Source organism: Lucilia sericata, unplaced genomic scaffold (assembly GCF_015586225.1).
Source record: "Lucilia sericata isolate MDLA Ls3-8-SP2 unplaced genomic scaffold, ASM1558622v1 Contig001804F_arrow, whole genome shotgun sequence".
Lineage (NCBI taxonomy): Eukaryota > Metazoa > Arthropoda > Insecta > Diptera > Calliphoridae > Lucilia > Lucilia sericata.
The window spans coordinates 11,518-32,500 of NW_023995703.1; the positions used below are offsets into that span (position 1 = coordinate 11,518).

The window sequence follows — 20,983 nt, forward strand, 5'->3', positions numbered from 1 at the left end:
AACTATCGAGCTAATAACAGCGAAAATAACCTAAGTGCCAAAAACAAACTTTACTTAATACTAAAGTTTTGTAAATGATTTCTTAAAATTCTAGAAATTTTAAAATAGTAAACAAATCAAAATTGTTTAATTTATATATCTAGAGCTTAACGTAGCATAACTAATACTAACACTCATAAAAGACTGTCTTTAGATAAATCAGTTTGACTTTGATTCTTTTCAAACTATTGCACTTAATCACTTTTCCCGATCACGGCTCTAAATTCATGTTACGTTTCACTTTTTTTGGGAAATCAATTTTTTATTTAATATATATCAGAACTGAGTAAAACAATCTTTGCTATCACTACTTATAAATTTTTTAAGTACTTACTTATTGAAAATGATAAAAATTCTTCTTTTCATTGTTATTAATTATCAACGATTAATTCTTCTATGTTGTCTTTGAAATCTATTCGAAATATTTTGTTGTTTTTTTTCGTGATATATCAAGACAACATTGAACTGATTCTTTAACGTTTAAAGTTTTCTTAATTTCAATGAAAACATTTATAAAATGAGTTCGATTCGAAACGTTCAACTGAATGGAAGTAGTACGATATTTGTAAAAGAAAAATATAACGGTTAAAAGGGATTTTTTTTTTTTAAATTAACAACTATGACGGCGAAAATAGAAAAAAGTAATGTATAAATAAGTGATATTTGTAACATTATGTTAACTCCATATTTTGTTTATATTCAGGACCCATGTTGGGCCAAAGACATTTGCAAATGCTTTTACTGTTTTTGGCTATAACGGTAAACTATAATGGCAAACTGAATGCTGGAGTAGCGGTGGTTGCCATGACTAATGCCGAAACCACAAATCCCAACTTTCCGGTAAGTTAGAGTACCATAAATTGTTATTAAGCATATAGTTTTGATTATTTTTCCATTTTAGGAATACAATTGGACCGAAATGCAAAAATCGTATATACTTTCCAGTTTCTTTTGGGGTTATATTGTTACACAATTTCCTGGTGGTTATTTTTGCCGCCGTTTTGGTGCTAAAATGATAATGTTCATTTCAACATTTGGATCATCGGTATTAGCACTACTTATACCCTTTACCGTAGGCTGGGGTGGTTGGCAGGTTTATTGTGGCATACGTGTAGCACAGGGTCTATTTCAAGGCCTACTTTTTCCCTGTCTTCATGCCTATTTGGCGGTATGGTGTCCGGTTAATGAACGTAATCGTTTGGGTGCTTTAGCCAATACCGGCATCGAGTGTGGAACTGTATTGGCCATGTTTCTGAGTGGTATTATTGCTGCTTCTGCTTTGGGTTGGCCCGGTATTTCTTATATATCTTTTGCTTTGGGTTTTGTTTGGTGTATATTATGGCTGATATTTGCTGCCAATAGTCCCAATGAATCTAAGTTTATATCTGAAGTGGAACGAAATTATATAGAGGATTCTAAAAAGGCTTTAAAAGAACATGATGTTAGTTTAACACCAAAATCCATACCCGTACCTTGGCATGCTATATTAACATCAACACCATTTTATGCTTTACTAATAGTGAGATCGGGACAAGCTTGGGGTTTCTTTACCTTACAAGCTCAAATTCCCTCCTATATGAATGGCGTTTTAGGCATGGATATGAAAAATAATGCTTTATTTTCGGCTTTACCCTATTTTGCCATGTGGTGCATGTCCTATATCTACCTAATATTATCGGATATTTTCCTGCAAAACAACATTATGACACTTAATACTTTAAGGAAAACCTTTAATTCCTTAGCAATGTTTGTACCAGCTATTGGACTTATACTTTTGGGTTTCGTCGAAGAAGATCAAAAAACTTGGGCCATTGTTCTAATGACCACAAATGTGGGTATTAATGCTGGCAATACTATTGGTAGTATTCTTAATACTATAGATTTATCACCCAATCATGCCGGTATTCTAATGGGTATTGCTAATACCATAGCAAATGTTATACCCATCATCACGCCCCTAGTAGTTGGTCTCATTGTACAAGATGAGGTTTGTATATTGTTGTTATTTTTAATCATTTTATATTCTTATAATATTCTAACTTTTCAGACCGATCGCACAGAATGGCAAATTGTGTTTATCATATCTGCTGTTGCTTTTGGCTTGGGTAATCTTGTCTATGTGATATTTGGTTCTACTGACCTACAGCCTTGGGATGATGAAAATTTCCTTTTATCAAAGGAGGTTCATAATGAAGATTGTAGAAAGAAATATTCGATAGATTGTAAGAAATAATTTCTACTTTATATTTGGTTTTGCTGACCTACACACTTGGAATGATGAAAACTTCCTTTGATCGAAAGAAGCTTCACAATGAAGATTACTGAAAGAAATCTTCGGTAGATTGTAAGAAGTAATTTAAGTAGTTTTTTAATATTTGTTTTCCTTTTTAGTTATTTAAGTTTTATTACGACATGTGATATTTAAATAGACTGAAATGCTATTTAAAAAAGAATTTTATCTTATTATAATATTAATAAGTTATTAATAATGTATTTCTATTGTCTGTTTTAAAAAAGTCGGATGTAATTTTTAGGCTTTTAGAATTAGTTTATGAAATAAAAATAATAATAATAAATCGAGTTTAAACTTAAATTTACTATATTGTTGGAAGTAGTACGTAAATATCTGTGGTTATGTTTGTATAGTCGAGACTATAAAATCGAACTTTATAGTCGAGAATATAGTCCATTACATAGTCACAACTATAGCCTACTCCATTGTTGAGACTATAGTCAACTCTATAGTTGATAATAGCATATAGACGGGACTATAGCCTACTCTATAGATGAGTCAATAATATACTCTTTAGTCATAGTAGACTCTACTCTATGGCAGACTATATATAGTCAAGTCTATAGACTACTATAAAGTCGAGACTGTAGTCTACACTATAGTCTACACTATAGTCTAGTCTATATTCGAGACTATAATCTAATTTATACTCGAGACTACAGTTTATTCAATAGTCGAGAATACTTATAGTCTACTTCATAGTCACTACTATAGTCTACTATATAGTCGAGACTATAGTCAACTCTATAGTCGAGACTATAGTCAACTCTATAGTCGAGACTATAGTCAACTCTGTAGTCGAGATTATAGTCAACTCTATATTCGGGACTATAGTCTACTCTATAGTCGCAACTATAGTCTACTCTATAGTCGATTCTATAGGCTACTCCATAGTCAAGACTAGAGTAGACTATCTATAGTCGAGTCTAAAGTATACTCTATATTTGAATCTATAGTCTACTCTATAGTCGAGACTGTAGTCTACACTATATTCGAGACTATAGTCTAATCCATATTCGAGACTATAATCTAATTTATAGTCGAGACTATAGTCTACTCTATAATCGAGACTATAGTATACTCTATAATCGAGACTATAGCCTACTCTATAGTCGAGACTATTGTCTACTCTATAGTCGATACTATAGGTTACTCTATATTCGAAACTATAATCTTATTTATAGTCGAGACTATAGTCTACTCTATAGTCGAGACTATAGTATACTCTATAATCGAGACTATAGTCTACTCTATACTCGAGACTATTGTCTACTCTATAGTCGATACTATAGGTTACTCTAAAGTCGAGACTGTAGTCTACACTATATTCGAGACTATAGTCTACTCTACATTCGAAACTATAATCTTATTTATAGTCGAGACTATAGTTTATTCAATAGTCGAGAATACTTATAGGCTACTTAATAGTCGAGACTATAGTATACTCTATAATCGAAACTGTAGTCTACTCTATAGTCGAGACTATAGTCTACTCTATAATAGAGACTATATACTACTCTATAGTCTATACTATAGTCTACTATATAGTAGAGACTATAGTATGCTCTTTAATCGAGACAATATACTACTCTATAGTCTACTATATAGTAGACTATAGAGTATATAGTCGAGACTGTAGTCTACTCTATAGTCGAGACTATAGTCTACTCTATAATAGAGACTATATACTACTCTATAGTCTATACTATAGTCTACTATATAGTAGAGACTATAGTATGCTCTATAGTCGAGGCTTAAGTCTACTCTATAGTCGAGACTTTAGTCTAGACTATAGTCTACACTATAGTCTATACTATAGTCTACACTATAGTCTACACTATATTCTACACTATAGTCGAGTCTATAGTCTACACTATAGTCGACTATAGTCTACTCTATAGTTGATACTATAGGCTACTCTATAGTCGAGTCTTTATTCTACTCTATAGTTATTCATTTGTCGAGAATATAGTCTATTCAATAGTCGAGAATGCTTATAGGCTACTTAATAGCGAGTCTATAGTCTACTATATAGTCGAGACCATAGTCTACTCTATAGTTAAGACTATCGCCTACTATATAGTCGAGACTATAATTTACTCTGTAGTCGAGACTATAGTCTACTCTATAGTCGAGACTATATTCTACTCTATAGTCGAGACTATATTCTACTCTATAGTCGAGACTATAGTCTACTCTATAGTCGAGACTATAGTCTACTCTATAATAGAGACTATAGTCTACTCTATAATCGAGACTATAGTCTACTCTATAGTCGAGAATATAGTCTACTCTATAATCGAGACTATAGTCTACTCTATATTCGAGACTATAGTCTACTCTATAATCGAGACTATAGTCTACTCTACAGTCGAGACTATAGTCTACTCTATATTCGAGACTATAATCTTATTTATAGTCGAGACTATAGTTTATTCAATAGTCGAGAATACTTATAGACTACTTAATAGTCGAGACTATGGTCTACTATAGTCTACTCTATAATCGAGACTTTATACTACTCTAGAGTCTACTATATAGTAGAGACTATAGTATGCTCTATTGTAGAGACGGTAGTCTACTCTATAGTAGAGACTATAGTCTACTCTATAGTCGAGTCTATAGTCTACACTATAGCCGACTACAGTCTACTCTATAGTTGATTCTTTTTATTGTCGATTCCATAATCAATTGTCTACTCCACAGTCAAGACTATTGTCCACTCTTTAGTTGATACTATAGACTACTCTTCCGTCAAGACTACAGTTTACTACATAGTTGAAGCTGCAGTCTACTGACAAGAGAGTCTATGGGCTATTGTATTGTCCACCTTTTAGTCGAGACTTTAGTCTATTTAAGCTCTACTTATTGTGATTATATAACGATCTTCTACTCTATAGTGTGGACTTCTCTTTTGTCGATTGATTTAACAACCTTGGCACATTTTCAATTTTTTTTATAAATTTTATATAATATAAACAAATTTTTCAAATATAACTAATAAATTAACACTAATTTTCATTCAACCTTATTTTATTCAACATTTTAAAAGTGTCAGTTGAATTTAATCTAAAATAAACAAAAATGATGTTAAAGAAATTCCGTAAAATTCCCACACTTATCGTAGAAATTTTTACGTAAATACAATAAAATAACATAACTAATCTAACAAATAATTAATAATAATCTTAAAAGTAGTCAACCACTCAAAAGGAAGTATCTACTGTATTTAGGTCTTAAGTTCGGGAGTATGCATTAATATGTACAAATGTCTGAAGTAATTATGTCAAAATATTATTTAATTTTTATTTAAAGTGTCACTATCACAAGTTATTGTCTAAGAATGCCGACGTCAGTTGACGTCGTGTTTAAATAATAAAAAGTAAAATTCCCAGAGTATAACTTTTCAGTTTGTTGTTGGTTGTCGATATATCTTTGCGATTAGATTAATAACGGTAGTAGTAGTTTGAAAGCATTTGATTTGTATTTTGTTTATGTTTTTGTTTATTTTGCGGAGTCACTCGTCGAGTAGAATATTTTTCGATGATAAAGATATATATTTTTTTTGTTTTGTTTCGATATTTAAAGATTATATTATAAAGTATTTGATTTATAATCTAGCTGACGTAGTGAATGATAATTTTGCGTATTGAGAATTAATATTATTAAATATGAGATTTTTCCGGTTTAAGCAATGTTTTATTTTTTGGGGTTTATATATATAGTTCCAGTGCGATTATAAGGTCGTTGCATTGATTTTGATTGTCACTGTATATTTTATGAGATTTTTTACAACTCCATGTGTTACAAATTTAATAATAAAATTTATAATATTTTACGTTATAAAGAAATTATATACATGCATATGTCTATAAAGGCTATTGTCTTCTTTTTTTTCTAGCCAAGGTAACAGGCTTAAGTTATAAAAGAAATCACACTTTTAAATACACTTGCAAATGTTGGTGCCATTAAACTTTGATCAAATCAAATGGGGGAAAAAATGTTGGCAGTAAGTACAACCTTCACAATTTTGATAATAAATTAAGTGTTATAATCACAATCAATTTTGTAGATTACTTAATCCATGAATACTTTTAGTAGAATTGATTAAGTGATCGTTTCAGTAGAAATTTTGTTATTGGTATTTTAGTTCAGTTTTAACTTAGATCATGTCAGTAGTTTTTACATTTTTTAATAGTTAGTTTGTGCAAAATTTGCTCAAAGTCTTACTATCTTTAGTAAGAAATAACAAAGAAACATGAATGGACCACATACTGTAAATATGCCGGAAAAACATAAAAACTACGTAGAACATTCTTCGAAAAGCAAAGAAAAACAAATCAAATCAAACAATTTATAGTTGGGCAAAAATGTGAATAATTTTTCTAATAATAAAGCATTTTTACTTAATTCCGAAATATTTTAACAATTTGTTACCAAAAAAGTAATTTTCTGAAAGAGTGGAAAATTTTAACGATTTTCAATAGTCTTTGTATTTGCGTCAGAAAAGGGCATGTTCCAAATTTCAACAAACTATATTAAAAACGTCTACCCGTAGCGTCCGGCCAAGGTTTACATGGACACACAGACGGACATAGCTTAACCGACTCAGAAAGATATTCCGAGTCGATTGGTATACTTTAGGGTGAGTGTAGGACCAATATGTTTTGTCTTAAAAACACCAGCACAAACGCATAATACCTATAGGGTATAGAAAGCGGTTAGTTAGTTAGTTAGTTAGTTAGTTAGTTAGTTAGTTAGTTAGTTAGTTAGTTAGTTAGTTAGTTAGTTAGTAGTTAGTTAGTTAGTTAGTTAGTTAGTTAGTTAGTTAGTAGTTAGTTAGTTAGTTAGTTAGTTAGTTAGTAGTTAGTTAGTTAGTTAGTTAGTTAGTTAGTTAGTTAGTTAGTTAGTTAGTTAGTTAGTTAGTTAGTTAGTTAGTTAGTTAGTTAGTTAGTTAGTTAGTTAGTTAGTTAGTTAGTTAGTTAGTTAGTTAGTTAGTTAGTTAGTTAGTTAGTTAGTTAGTTAGTTAGTTAGTTAGTTAGTTAGTTAGTTAGTTAGTTAGTTAGTTAGTTAGTTAGTTAGTTAGTTAGTTAGTTAGTTAGTTAGTTAGTTAGTTAGTTAGGTTAGTTAGTTAGTTAGTTAGTTAGTAGTTAGTTAGTTAGTTAGTTAGTTAGTTAGTTAGTTAGTTAGTTAGTTAGTTAGTTAGTTAGTTAGTTAGTTAGTTAGTTAGTTAGTTAGTTAGTTAGTTAGTTAGTTAGTTAGTAGTTAGTTAGTTAGTTAGTTAGTTAGTTAGTTAGTTAGTTAGTTAGTTAGTAGTTAGTTAGTTAGTAGTAGTTAGTTAGTTAGTTAGTTAGTTAGTTAGTTAGTTAGTTAGTTAGTTAGTTAGTTAGTTAGTAGTTAGTTAGTTAGTTAGTTAGTTAGTTAGTTAGTTAGTTAGTTAGTTAGTTAGTTAGTTAGTTAGTTAGTAGTAGTTAGTTAGTTAGTTAGTAGTTAGTTAGTTAGTTAGTTAGTTAGTTAGTTAGTTAGTTAGTTAGTTAGTTAGTTAGTTAGTTAGTTAGTTAGTTAGTAGTTAGTAGTTAGTTAGTTAGTTAGTTAGTAGTTAGTTAGTTAGTTAGTTAGTTAGTTAGTTAGTTAGTTAGTTAGTTAGTTAGTTAGTTAGTTAGTTAGTTAGTTAGTTAGTTAGTTAGTTAGTTAGTTAGTTAGTTAGTAGTAGTTAGTTAGTTAGTTAGTTAGTTAGTTAGTTAGTTAGTTAGTTAGTTAGTTAGTTAGTTAGTTAGTTAGTTAGTTAGTTAGTTAGTTAGTTAGTTAGTTAGTTAGTTAGTTAGTTAGTTAGTTAGTTAGTTAGTTAGTTAGTTAGTTAGTTAGTTAGTTAGTTAGTAGTTAGTTAGTTAGTTAGTTAGTTAGTTAGTTAGTTAGTTAGTTAGTTAGTTAGTTAGTTAGTTAGTTAGTTAGTTAGTTAGTTAGTTAGTTAGTTAGTTAGTTAGTTAGTTAGTTAGTTAGTTAGTTAGTTAGTTAGTTAGTTAGTTAGTTAGTTAGTTAGTTAGTTAGTTAGTTAGTTAGTTAGTTAGTTAGTTAGTTAGTTAGTTAGTTAGTTAGTTAGTTAGTTAGTTAGTTAGTTAGTTAGTTAGTAGTTAGTTAGTTAGTTAGTTAGTTAGTTAGTTAGTTAGTAGTAGTTAGTTAGTTAGTTAGTTAGTTAGTTAGTTATTTTTAGTAAAAGCAGTATTTTTTATAGATTTCAGTTTTCCATGTCCGGTCAAGATTAATTGTAAAAATTTTGGTTTTTCAAGTGCTTTATTTTTCGTCACAGGGTGTTATCGTCGATAATATACAGTTAAACCAAAATCAACTTTTATGCAGAACGATTTTTTTTTTGACAACTAAGTTTCCTTCAAAAGAAATTTATTGTTTGTAGAATGAGTTCAAGTTAAAACGTCCACTCAGGCAGTGGTGGTACGTTCTTGAAAAGTAAATCGGTTAAAAGGGACTTGAGTTTTTTAACATTTTTTAAATAAATACAATATGACGGCAGAAATTAACAAAGGTAATGAAAGTGATATTATTAAGTGTGAAATATTATTGGAAGAATATGATAAATTGTACCCTAATATTTTTTTCTAAATTCAGGCCCGTTTTTTGGTCAGCGGCATGTTCAAGTGTTTCTACTATTTCTCTGCATAACGGTGAATTATATAGTAAAATTCAATGCTGGTGTTTCAGTAGTAGCCATGACAAATGCGGAGACAACAAATCCTAACTTTCCGGTAAATATTTCCACTCTTAAATCACTGAATCATACTGGTAACTCAATTCTTTTATGTTTTACCAGGAATATGATTGGAATGAAATGGAAAAATCCTTTATACTCTCCAGTTTCTTTTGGGGATATTTTGTTACACAATTTCCGGGAGCTTTCCTTTGTAAACGTTTTGGTGCTAAACTAATAATGTTCGTTTCAACTATGGGCTCATCTGCGGTTGCTGTTCTCGTACCCCTTGCCTTAGATTGGGGTGGCTGGCAGGTGTATTGTGGTATACGTGTGGTGCAGGGTCTATTTCAAGGTCTACTCTTTCCATGTGTACACACCCATTTAGCTTCTTGGTGTCCGGTTGATGAACGTAATCGTTTAGGTGCTTTGGCTAATACGGGTATTGATTGTGGCACTTTGTTAGCAGTATTTCTGAGTGGTACTATAGCAGCTTCATCTATTGGTTGGCCTGGTATTTCTTATATGTCTTGTGGTGTAGGAGTATTTTGGTGTATTCTATGGTTTTTGTTTGCCGCAAATTCTCCTAATGAATCAAAATTTATAACCGAAGCTGAGAGAAGTTATATTGAAAACTCCAAAAATGCTTTAAAAGAACATGATGTGAATGTCACACCCAAATCTATACCCGTTCCATGGAAGGCCATTTTAAGCTCATGGCCTTTTTGGGCTTTATTAGTGGCCAGATCAGCTGATTCATGGGGTTTCTCGACTTTACTAGCTGAAATACCTTCCTATATGAATGCCGTTTTAGGCATAGATATGAAAAATAATGCCTTATATTCCGCTTTACCATATCTCGCCATGTGGTGTATGTCCTACGTTTATATCATTATGGCCGATTTACTTCTGAAACGCCAAATTCTTACACTTAATGCGCTAAGAAAAACATTTAACTCTATGGCTGCTTGGATACCAGCCATTGGTCTTATAATGGTGGGATTTTTGGATCAAGATCAAAAACCTTGGCTATTGTTTTGTTGACGGCCAATGTGGGCATCAATGCGGGTGTTACTATTGGCAGTATTTTGAACACTATCGATTTGTCACCCAATCATGCTGGCATTATAATGGGTATTGTTAATACTTCGGCCAATATAGTGCCCATTTTAACGCCTCTAGTAGTGGGTCTCATTGTTGACGATAAGGTAAGTCTTTGAATTTTAGAAGTGTAGAATTGAAAAAATTTTATTGAAAATTTCAGACTGATCGCACTCAGTGGCAAATAGTGTTTGCCATTTCTGCGGCCGTATGGGCAATGGGTAATCTTTTCTATGTTATTTTTGGTTCAACAAATCTACAGCCTTGGGACGATGAAGATTATCTTTCGTCTAAGGATATACAAAACGAAGACTGCAAAAAGAAGGAACCCTTAGATACTAAGTAAATAATTTATATATGTATTCTAGAATTAGTTTTTAAATATTCTAAGTTTAATATAATAGGAACCAAATATGATATGATAGATATAGCATTGATATTATTTTTTTAAACAGTAAAAAGTACAACTAAGCTAAATGAACTCATTAAATCATTAAAACTATTTGTAAATAAACTAATAATAACAGTTATTTATTTATCGCATTCATAAGGTATGGCTTTCTTCTATCAGTTTTGAGATTATAGTACATTCAGTCAAGTCAATCAGTCATTACCCATGATATCAAATAAACTTTAAAATAGATTTTATATAGATTAGTTTGGTCGTGTGCTTAAGGCGTGTAAATATTTTGGTTTAAAGAACAAATAATAATCAATTATATACCCTATATCAGGGATGGAAAATTATGTACAAATATGAAGTTATATATTTTATCTAAACCATAAACTAGTACTAGGCAATGCATAAGTCCATAGACTAGATGCTAGAGTTTAAGCAGACTAGCAAGTACATTAAATAGTTTTCAGGCTAGACCATAAGCTAGTTAATAGACTAGTCCATAGAATAGTCCACCCAACAGTCTGAACCATATAATAGTGGAATACAAATTAGTAGACAAGTATACAGAATTGACAATTGACTAGTCAATCGACTAGTCAGTAGAGCAGTCAAAAAACTACTCAGTTGGCCAGTCAGAAGTCTAATCAGCGGACTTATCTGTGGACTAGTAAGTAGAACAGTCAATAAACTACTCAATTGACTAGTCAATATACTACTTGATTTGTCAATATACTAGTAGACTTGTCATAGACTAGATGCTAAAGTTTAAACAGGCTAGCAAAGATACTAAATAGTTCACAGGCTCGACCATAAGCTTAAGACTAGTATATAGACAAGTCCATAGACCACCCAACAGTCTGAACCATATAATAGTGGAAGACAAATTATTGGACAAGTATACAGAATTGACAATTGTCTAGTTCGTAGACTAGCCAATCGACTAGTCAGTAACTACGCAGTTAGTCAGTCAGTAGTCTAGTCAGCGGACTTATTTGTGGACTAGTAATCAGTAGACTAGTATACAGGTCGATTAAAAAGTCAGTAGACAAGGCAATAGACTAGTCAATAGGCTAATTTATCGACTAGTCCGTTGAGCAGTCAACAAAGCTACTCAATTGACTAGTCAGTAGTATAGTCAGTGGACTCATCAGAAGAATAGTCATTAAACTAGTTAATTGAAGTTACTGGTCAATATATTAGAAAACTTGTCAATAGCCTAATCAGTAGACCGGTAAATGGACATGTCGATAGACTATTCGATTGAAAAGTCAGTAGACCAGTCAATGGACGAGTCAGTAAACTAATCAATAGACTATTCAGTATGTCTAGTCTATGGTAGACAAGACAAGTAGTCTATTCAGTAGATTCGTCAGTACTTAATACACTAGACAAGTAAGTAGTTAATAGACTAAGAAAAAAAACATGCTCTAGACTAGTGAAGGAACTAGTTAATACAGTAGTCAATGTGGTTGTCCGTAGACTAATAAGAAGGCTAGTCAAGTAAGTGAACTTGTCAGTAGATTAGTAAGTAGACTGTACGTAGATAAGTCAGCAGACTAAGCAGTACACAAGCCAATAAACTAAATAATAGTCTAGTCAATAATCTGTTTAGTAGACTTGTCAATGGACTTGTAAGTAGACTACTCAATAGACTAAGCAGTCACTAGTCAGTAGACTAGTAAGTAATGTTGCCTATAGTCTATTAGTCTATACTATAGTCAATTCGTCTATACTAGTCAATTTTCTGAACTTATCCTAGTCAAAGGACTGGACAGTAGACTAGTCAATAGGCTAGTCAATAATCTGAACCAGAGGTTACTCAGTAGGCTAGTCAAAAGATTTTTCAGTAGTCTAGTCAATAGTGCGAATCATAAGCTAGTCAATGAGTGGACTAGTCAATAGACTGATCAATAGGTTTGTCAATAGACTAGTAATCATTGGCCTTGTCAATAGACTAGTAAATATTAACAAGTTGCTAGACAATAGACTAGTCAATGGATTAGTCAATAGTCCGTACATAGGATTCTCTTGTGGTACTAAATAAGGGTCTAAAAGCTTTCACTGAACATATGCCTGCTAAGCAAATATGAAAGATACGTAATCACAAATTGACTATGCTACGATTCTGATTGCTATTTTCATACTTCAAAATTGTGCTGTTTATATCATTAGGTGCTAACAAATATATCTCATCTAAGCATCGCTTTCCGACCCATAGTGCAAAATAACAATAACATAGCAATGCAAATTTTTAGTAGCATTAAACTTTGATCAAATCAAGTAGAAAAAATAACTGTATTACTTTGATAATAAAGTACTATCATCATAGTCAACTTTGAAGATTATTTAGCCCATGAATCTCTTCATTTGAACTAAGTGATCGTATATTGTTTTTGGTGTTTTAGTTAATTTAACATAGATCATGACTGTAGTGGATTAAAATTTTGCTGTTGCTGTTAAGAATAAGAAAATGTATTGAAATCTGTTGAGTTGGGTCGATAAATACTGGGCCCAAGATTACAAAGAGCGCTATAGTTTTGTTTATGAATGCCTGACTATATTACATGTGTTTAAATATTAAATTTTATTTCAACTGTTTTTAAATTAGTTATCAGTATTGAGATTAAAAAAATCCTACGATTTTCCTGTTTACCGATTAGTGACTAGCTTACAAATCCTTAGTGATCGTAGTTATGCATTTCACATCCTTCGTTCGATGTGTTTTTTTCAAACGCTGTAAATTTTAAGTAGTGATAACCATTTGAAGATCTTGTCTCACTTTGTGACCTATTTTCCAATTGGGAAGTTGTTTTTTTGTTACCAGATAAATCTAATTTTTATTATCACTCCCGATAATTTTGAAAAATTTTAGGTTTTTTGAGTGTTTTTTTTTTCGTCACAGGGTATTATCGTTGATAATATTGAATTAAAATGATTTAGATTTAACTTTTGTGCAATAGTGTTAGATCAAAATAAATCACAATGATCTTAAGTGCACAAAGTTTTCCTCTAACAGTAATTCATTATTTTTTGAATGAGTTCAATTTGAAACGTCCACTCAGGCAGTGGTGGTGCGTTGTTCAAAATTAAATCGATTAGAAAAGAGTTTGGTGAAATAATAAAACAATATGACGGCAGAAATTAACAAAGGTAAGAATAAAAGGAATTATAAATCATGTGAAGAAATATAGGAAAATTATAAATAAAATATATATTTTGTTTCTAATTTAGGACCATTTTTTGGTCAACGACATGTTCAAGTATTGTTAATGTTTCTCTGCATAACGGTAAATTATATTGTAAAATATAATGCGGGTGTTTCAGTGGTAGCTATGACAAATGCGGAGACAACAAATCCAAACTTTCCGGTAAGTGTCAGCATAACATTATATTAATTTTTTATATAGCCTGGTATCTCGATAATTTTATTTTTATCTAATCAGGAATATGATTGGAGTGAAATGGAAAAATCCTATATACTCTCCAGTTTCTTTTGGGGCTATTTTGTGACACAATTTCCTGGAGGTTTCCTTTGCAAACGTTTTGGCGCTAAACTAATAATGTTCATTTCAACTATTGGTTCGGCAGCGGTTGCTGTACTCATACCCCTCACCGTAGACTGGGGTGGTTGGCAGGTGTATTGTGTTATTCGTGTGGTACAGGGTCTGTTTCAAGGTTTACTCTTTCCCTGTGTACACACCCATTTGGCTTCTTGGTGTCCGGTTAGTGAACGTAATCGTTTGGGAGCTTTAGCCAATACCGGTATAGAATGTGGCACCTTGTTATCCATGTTTTTGAGTGGTATTATAGCAGCTTCATCTATTGGTTGGCCCGGTATTTCTTATATGTCTTGTGGTGTGGGTCTATTTTGGTGTATTCTATGGCTTATGTTCGCCTCTAATTCCCCCAATGAATCAAAATTGATAACAGAAGCTGAACGGAGTTATATTGAAAATTCTAAAAATGCCTTAAAAGAACATGATGTGAGTGAAACACCCAAATCTATACCCGTTCCCTGGAGAGCCATTTTAAGCTCTTGGCCTTTTTGGGCTTTATTAGTGGCCAGATCTGCCAATTCTTGGGGCTTTTCAACTTTACAAGCTGAAATTCCTTCGTATATGAATGCCGTTTTAGGCATGGATATGAAAAGTAATGCCTTATATTCTGCCTTACCTTATTTTGCCATGTGGTGTATGTCATATGTTTATCTCATTCTGGCCGATATATTTTTGAGCCGCCGAATTTTTACACTTAGTGAGGTGAGAAAAACTTTCAACTCCCTATCAGCTTGGATACCAGCTGTTGGTCTTATACTGGTGGGTTTCTTAGATCAAGATCAGAAAACCTTGGCAATTGTTTTGATGACGGCCAATGTGGGTGTTAATTCTGGTGCTACTATAGGTAGTGCTTTGAACACTATTGATTTGTCACCTAATCATGCTGGCATATTAATGGGTATTGTTAATACTGCCGCCAATATAGTGCCCATTTTAACGCCTCTATTAGTGGGTCTCATTGTTAAAGATGAGGTAATTTTTTTTGCTTTTTTCTTTATGTAGAATTATTATTTATTATTCTCAATTTTTCAGACTGATCGTACCGAGTGGCAAATAGTGTTTGCCATTTCAGCTGCCGTATTTTTCTTCTCCAATCTTTTCTATATTATCTTTGGTTCGACAAAATTACAGCCTTGGGATGATGAAAATTATCTTCTGTCTAAGGATATACAAAATGAAGACTGCAAAAAGAATAAACCTTTAGATTCTAAGTAAAAAAATTATATTTTAGTATGAGTATTTATTTTTAAGTTTTAATTTATGTATGTTATAAGAATAATAAAAAACGAAAAAAGGGTGATTGAATTAACTTACCCTGCACTGTTATCTCTCTAAGACTTATGTATATCTTCTCGTCTAGACGAGTAAATGATAATGTTAATTAAGTGTAAGTGATCCAATGCACTCTTTAAGTTTAGGGTTAATTAACTTTCACTAGCGAGATTTTAGTATAATGTTTCTTTGATAAAATTTGATAAATATAATAAAAGTAGCTTTGACAATTAAGCATTTTTATATCGTCTTTAAATGTACTAAGGAATGATAAATAAACATTTTTATCTTTATTAAGATTTGCAGAGATATGTATGAATTATACACATGGTATGTATGTCAGGTCAGTATTCTGTGATTAAGAATGAAGAATGAACAGAAATAATTACATTTTCTAAAACTATCTATCTATCTATCTATCTATCTATCTACTATCTATCTATCTATCTATCTATCTATCTATCTATCTATCTATCTATCTATCTATCTATCTATCTATCTATCTATCTATCTATCTATCTATCTATCTATCTATCATCTATCTATCTATCTATCTATCTATCTATCTATCTATCTATCTATCTATCTATCTATCTATCTATCTATCTATCTATCTATCTATCTATCTATCTATCTATCTATCTACTATCTATCTATCTATCTATCTATCTATCTATCTATCTATCTATCTATCTACTTCTATCTATCTATCTATCTATCTATCTCTATCTATCTATCTCTATCTATCTATCTATCTATCTATCTATCTATCTATCTATCTATCTATCTATCTATCTATCTATCTATCTATCTATCTATCTATCTATCTATCTATCTATCTATCTATCTATCTATCTATCTATCTATCTATCTATCTATCTATCTCTATCTATCTATCTATCTATCTATCTATCTATCTATCTATCTATCTATCTATCTATCTATCTATCTATCTATCTATCTATCTATCTATCTATCTATCTATCTATCTATCTATCTATCTATCTATCTATCTATCTATCTATCTATCTATCTATCTATCTATCCTATCTATCTATCTATCTATCTATCTATCTATCTATCTATCTATCTATTTATCTATCTATCTATCTATCTATCTATCTATCTATCTATCTATCTATCTATCTATCTATCTAACTACTTAACTAACTAATTCTACCATTTATACTTATTATTTTATCCACTACTGTAGCACATAGTTTTTTTCATTTGGCAACTTCCACCTCAAAAAGGGGTTTATGACTTCGCTTAGTACCAACAATTACAAACTGTTATATTGGTACGTAATCTGATAACTAAATAAATCAATATTATTGACAACTGATATTCAATTCTAATAAATCACTAACATTAAAATCAAATTTAGATACAAAACAGTTACCACTTGAACGTTTTTGAAATAAACCCTCAATCTTATCATATTTTCTATTAATGCACAAATAATTAAATATATTATAATTTTATTGTTTTGTAATAAAACAACAACACACGTTTTGTTGTCGTTGGTTTAACCAACAAAAGAGAGCAAAAATTTGAATTAAATGCTCATCTACTAACTGGGCTCATAAAACCATTAAAACTGTCTGTAAATAAACTTATATTAGTAGAACTGTTATTTATTTATCGCATTCATAACAAACGGTTTCTTCTATTTAATTTTTTTTTGTGTGTTTTATTACTTTTTTTAGATTATAAACATTTAGTCGAACAAGTACAATAGCAGGAACATCGGCTGAACAAATATGAATAGTAACAATTTGTGAGCAAAAGCTTCAACATCAGTTCAAAATCAAATTTGATTTTATATAGATTATTTTAGTCGTGTGCTCCAGACGTGTGCCTAGTGGTTTAAAGTGCAAATAATAATAAAAAAATTAATGCTTTAAAGGATTGAAGAAATAATATTATAATTAAAATTTTAAAATAAATAGATCCTTTTATAAAAATCAATAAAAGGATCAAAAATGACCAGTGCCATTGATAAAGGTATATACAACTGAAGTGTTTTAACAGAGAAATTGATTTAAAAAATTAAAAAAAAATTATTTGTAGTTTTTTTTTTTTCAAGTACATTTATGTACATTGTTTGTGGTTTAAAATTTATTTATAGCAACTTTTTATGAGCAAAAACTTGTGGTTTTGCACGAAATGCGGTTTTAGTATTAATTTCAAATGTTACTAAATTATTAAACAAATGTTTATTTGTTAATAATAAATAGTTTAATGTTTGTTTATTATTATTAAACAACTAATTTGAAATTAGTTTGTCAAATGTGTGTAAATAAAATGATTTACCATAGATTACTTTTTAGCAAATTATAATTATACTATTACTGCTATTCAAGTTTGTAATTTAAAGCTCAATTTTCATCGATGATTGAATTTTAATTAAAAAAATATAATTCTATTTTGTTAGTTAATTTTTAGCTTCGATATTATACACCAGAATCGATTATGAATATATTTAAAGAAAATTTAGAAATGTGTCTTAAATTAATTAGATTTACTTTTTCATTACATTTTCATTCATGGAACGAACATTTACATTGATGGAACGAACTACGTGTAGCACTAATAGAAAATAATAAAAGTTTACGTACTAGAAATGGATGAGAATCCTAAATTTTGAACAGACAACTTTGACATTATTTGGAAAAAATGGGGGTTCTAAAATCAGAGTATGTGACATCTTCCATATTAAGCAGCAAGAGTCCATACATATGAATTACACAGGCCAACAAAATTTGAAAAATTCGAAATTCTGAGACAAATCTATACTTTTCCAAAGAATTGAGCCGCGTGATTTATTGTTGTATCAAGTTTTAGGAAAAGATATCTCGAAGAAAAAAGAAGATATGTCAGATATTCAGCCTTTATTTTAAAGCTGACAGAATGAATTTTCAGCTGTTATAAAGTCTCAAAAAGTTCTCGAATCGCAGATGTGATGCAATTCTGAGGCCAGATTAATATTGAGCACATGTGTGTGTTATTTTATACTAAAGTGCAAATACTTATCTTGGAAACTATAACAGCTAGAGACTTCATATTTTATACGGTCAACTTTGACATCTACTATAAATAGTGGGCGTGGCATCTCACATATGAATTAAGTGTAAATATGTATGTATATCTGGGAAGATGTCGGAGTGTTTTACATGAACATCTGCCATGTTGGCCTTATTTCACGGTTGTACTTTTTCTACCACTGAGTAAGCTGTCTAGACGACTTACAACCGCCCCTTTGTGCTTCTCAACTCTTTCACGTGTACGGGACCCGGTGTCCCAAAATTTTTTTTTTTTTCATTTTTCTCGATTTAGATCGTAATAGCGTTCAGTATATGGTTATTTCCAAAAATATGTTATTTTTTATAATTTGATATCACTACATGCTAAAAAGGATAATATCCTGCTATATACTTCAAAAACACTTTTTCCATTTTTCATCATAAATAGTCGATATAGGTCAAAATAAAGTGTGTGGTGAAGTCATATCCATAAAAAGTCGAGCGGTTTGGTATTGTGCGTGAAAGGGTTGAAAGCCGGTGGATTTTGTATATGGTTCTGCCGGTCCATATACAAGCAAGTACTTGAGCTATCTGCCCCGTTGCTAAACTACCGATATGTAAAAACATCACTGCCCTTTACAACCACGCATATGGGTTGACTTCTGTTGAGTTGGCAACTGCACCTATAGATGTATGTGGTAGACCGAAGGGTAAGGTCCATTTACCCCTACATGTATCCCTTATCATATACATTTAACACCAACTCAGTTCCATCATTTAGTCGTACAGACACTCCTCTGTGTGTTATCTGTTGTATCGGCAACCGAACTTATCCTGAATTATAGACTTTATCGTGCTTCAGTCTTTTAACCGACATTCTCTTCTCGCGAATGGACTTTTTCAATAACGAGGACAATACAAAGTCCGAAACTATGCCCTGCAGGCTACCGGTTCCCATGGTACCTGATTATGTGGTTCTCTAGTTCGATATTACGTCAAATCATTCCAAGAATAGGCCGGGACTATAAACTGATCATCACCAGTTTATAGTACCGGCAGACTAGAGGTACTGGTAGCACCTTTATTTTCTTTCACACCCCCAGGAGGGTGTATAACTAAAATCAACAATTTTTGCGCGGTCAACATTGACATTCATAGTTTTGGAAAGGATGGGTTTACTTCAATCACGTCTAGGGAAAGTTTATAAAATGTGCAACGTTTGTCGGTCCATCTTAGAACTTTGAAATCGGGTTGTAAATTTTAAAGTAATTCAATAAAAATAGTCACTTCTATATTATCCCATTATTCTAAGTTCGAACGGATAAAATCGCCCTGTGATTTTCAACTTCCAGGAAGTGAATCAAATAACTCGTTTACATTATAGGAATCATCTGAAATTGGTCGAATTGCAGCTTTGACCCTATAACTGGGTTTGTTTAATTCTGATCAAATTATTGATTTTTGACACAGCAATTGATTTTAATAAATAATGATAACAGAATGTCTGAAATAATTATGGTTCCATGATAACAGTATGTCTGAAATATTTATGGTCCCATGATAATCTATCTCTCTGAGTTGCAACTTTAAAGTAACCAGAATGATATGGCAAATTTTCATATTCAAAATTATGAACGACTCATGTGTCGGTCGTCAAAACACCATTTAAGGTTTCAGTTATCAAGGTCTTCGATTTGTCCCATTCCATTGTAAATAAATCAATGTTGTTGTTCTTAAAAAAAAATATTCCAATTGCAATAAACATATACAAGCGACTGACGTTTTGGTTTGTTTATATGATAAGATTTCCCAGATTAAATTAAATAAATCATATCGGCTGTATTGAGAATGGAGCAAAAATGCTAAAACATTGTTTATATTTGATAATAATTGTGAAAAGATTATTATGTCGGACGGTCGTAAAGAATTTATATTGTTATTAATTGTTAATTGATTATGAAAAGATAATAAAAAGAAATCTATAAGTGGGTTGTAATTCATGTAGAGAATATTGCTCTAGAAATTTTGGGACATCAGGTCGAATAACTATAATATATATTTTTTATTCCTTCATTTCCTTAGGCTGTATCATATTAATGTTTCTTTGTGTGTTCTTTGTTTCAGGACCCTTTTTGGGTATGCGCCACATGCAGGCTTTACTCATTTTTCTAAATATTACTGTGGTCTATATAAGTCGTCTGAATATTGGTGTCGCTGTGGTAGCCATGACAAATGCCGAAACTACAAATCCCGATTTTCCGGTAATTGATTTTACTTTACATATGTTAATGTCTTAAAATTTTTTTATATTGTTGGAAAACAGGAATTTGATTGGAACGAGAAGGAAGTTTCTTATATAATATCCAGTTTTTATTGGGGCTATGTGACGACTCAATTTCCTGGTGGAGCTTTATCTAGACGTTTTGGTGCCAAAATAGTTATGCAAATCTCAACATTAACCTCGGCTGTAATGAGTGCCTTAACACCTTGGTGTGTTACCTGGGGCGGTTGGCAAGCATTTTGTGTTTTACGTATTATCATGGGTATATGTCAGGGTGCTCTGTTCCCCTGTATACATGAGCATTTGGCTAA

The 20,983-nt window shown here is 31.3% G+C and overlaps 4 protein-coding genes across 4 annotated transcripts in view; all 4 read left to right on the plus strand.

Moving 5' to 3' along the window:
• The first annotated feature begins 567 nt into the window (after window positions 1–567).
• On the plus strand, window positions 568–2,467 carry LOC119612694 (putative inorganic phosphate cotransporter). The gene is made up of 4 exons (XM_037968542.1): window positions 568–680; window positions 743–879; window positions 941–2,026; window positions 2,087–2,467. The coding sequence occupies exons 1-4, from the start codon at window positions 659–661 to the stop codon at window positions 2,270–2,272; spliced, it is 1,431 nt and encodes a 476-aa protein (XP_037824470.1). The 5' UTR covers window positions 568–658; the 3' UTR covers window positions 2,273–2,467.
• A 6,384-nt stretch (window positions 2,468–8,851) lies between these two features.
• On the plus strand, window positions 8,852–10,482 carry LOC119612692 (putative inorganic phosphate cotransporter). Its single transcript, XM_037968539.1, is given in 5 exon segments — window positions 8,852–8,873; window positions 8,957–9,093; window positions 9,159–10,059; window positions 10,062–10,243; window positions 10,300–10,482. Coding segments are annotated over 5 exon segments (1,425 nt in total).
• Window positions 10,483–13,585: 3,103 nt separating this feature from the next.
• On the plus strand, window positions 13,586–15,422 carry LOC119612693 (putative inorganic phosphate cotransporter). Its single transcript, XM_037968540.1, has 4 exons — window positions 13,586–13,686; window positions 13,768–13,904; window positions 13,980–15,065; window positions 15,126–15,422. Exons 1-4 carry the CDS (start codon window positions 13,665–13,667, stop codon window positions 15,306–15,308), a joined length of 1,428 nt encoding a protein of 475 aa, XP_037824468.1. The 5' UTR covers window positions 13,586–13,664; the 3' UTR covers window positions 15,309–15,422.
• A 1,700-nt stretch (window positions 15,423–17,122) lies between these two features.
• Window positions 17,123–20,983, plus strand: part of LOC119612695 (putative inorganic phosphate cotransporter) — a 5,489-nt gene continuing 1,628 nt past the window's right edge. Inside the window, exons 1-3 of the mRNA XM_037968543.1 lie at window positions 17,123–17,372; window positions 20,516–20,652; window positions 20,715–20,983. The exon at window positions 20,715–20,983 is cut by the window's right edge and continues 805 nt beyond it. Coding sequence (XP_037824471.1) covers window positions 17,351–17,372; window positions 20,516–20,652; window positions 20,715–20,983 — 428 coding nt within the window. The 5' untranslated portion in view covers window positions 17,123–17,350. The remainder of the gene's footprint in view (window positions 17,373–20,515; window positions 20,653–20,714) is intronic.

Bases quoted from the DNA above. Each gene is read 5' to 3' on its own strand.
- LOC119612694 (XM_037968542.1), top strand. From the start codon at position 659: ATGACGGCGAAAATAGAAAAAA. The intron at 880-940 runs GTAAGTTAGAGT...TTTCCATTTTAG, and splicing joins CCACAAATCCCAACTTTCCG to GAATACAATTGGACCGAAAT. The intron at 2,027-2,086 runs GTTTGTATATTG...CTAACTTTTCAG, and splicing joins GTCTCATTGTACAAGATGAG to ACCGATCGCACAGAATGGCA.
- LOC119612693 (XM_037968540.1), top strand. From the start codon at position 13,665: ATGACGGCAGAAATTAACAAAG. The intron at 13,905-13,979 runs GTAAGTGTCAGC...TTATCTAATCAG, and splicing joins CAACAAATCCAAACTTTCCG to GAATATGATTGGAGTGAAAT. The intron at 15,066-15,125 runs GTAATTTTTTTT...TCAATTTTTCAG, and splicing joins GTCTCATTGTTAAAGATGAG to ACTGATCGTACCGAGTGGCA.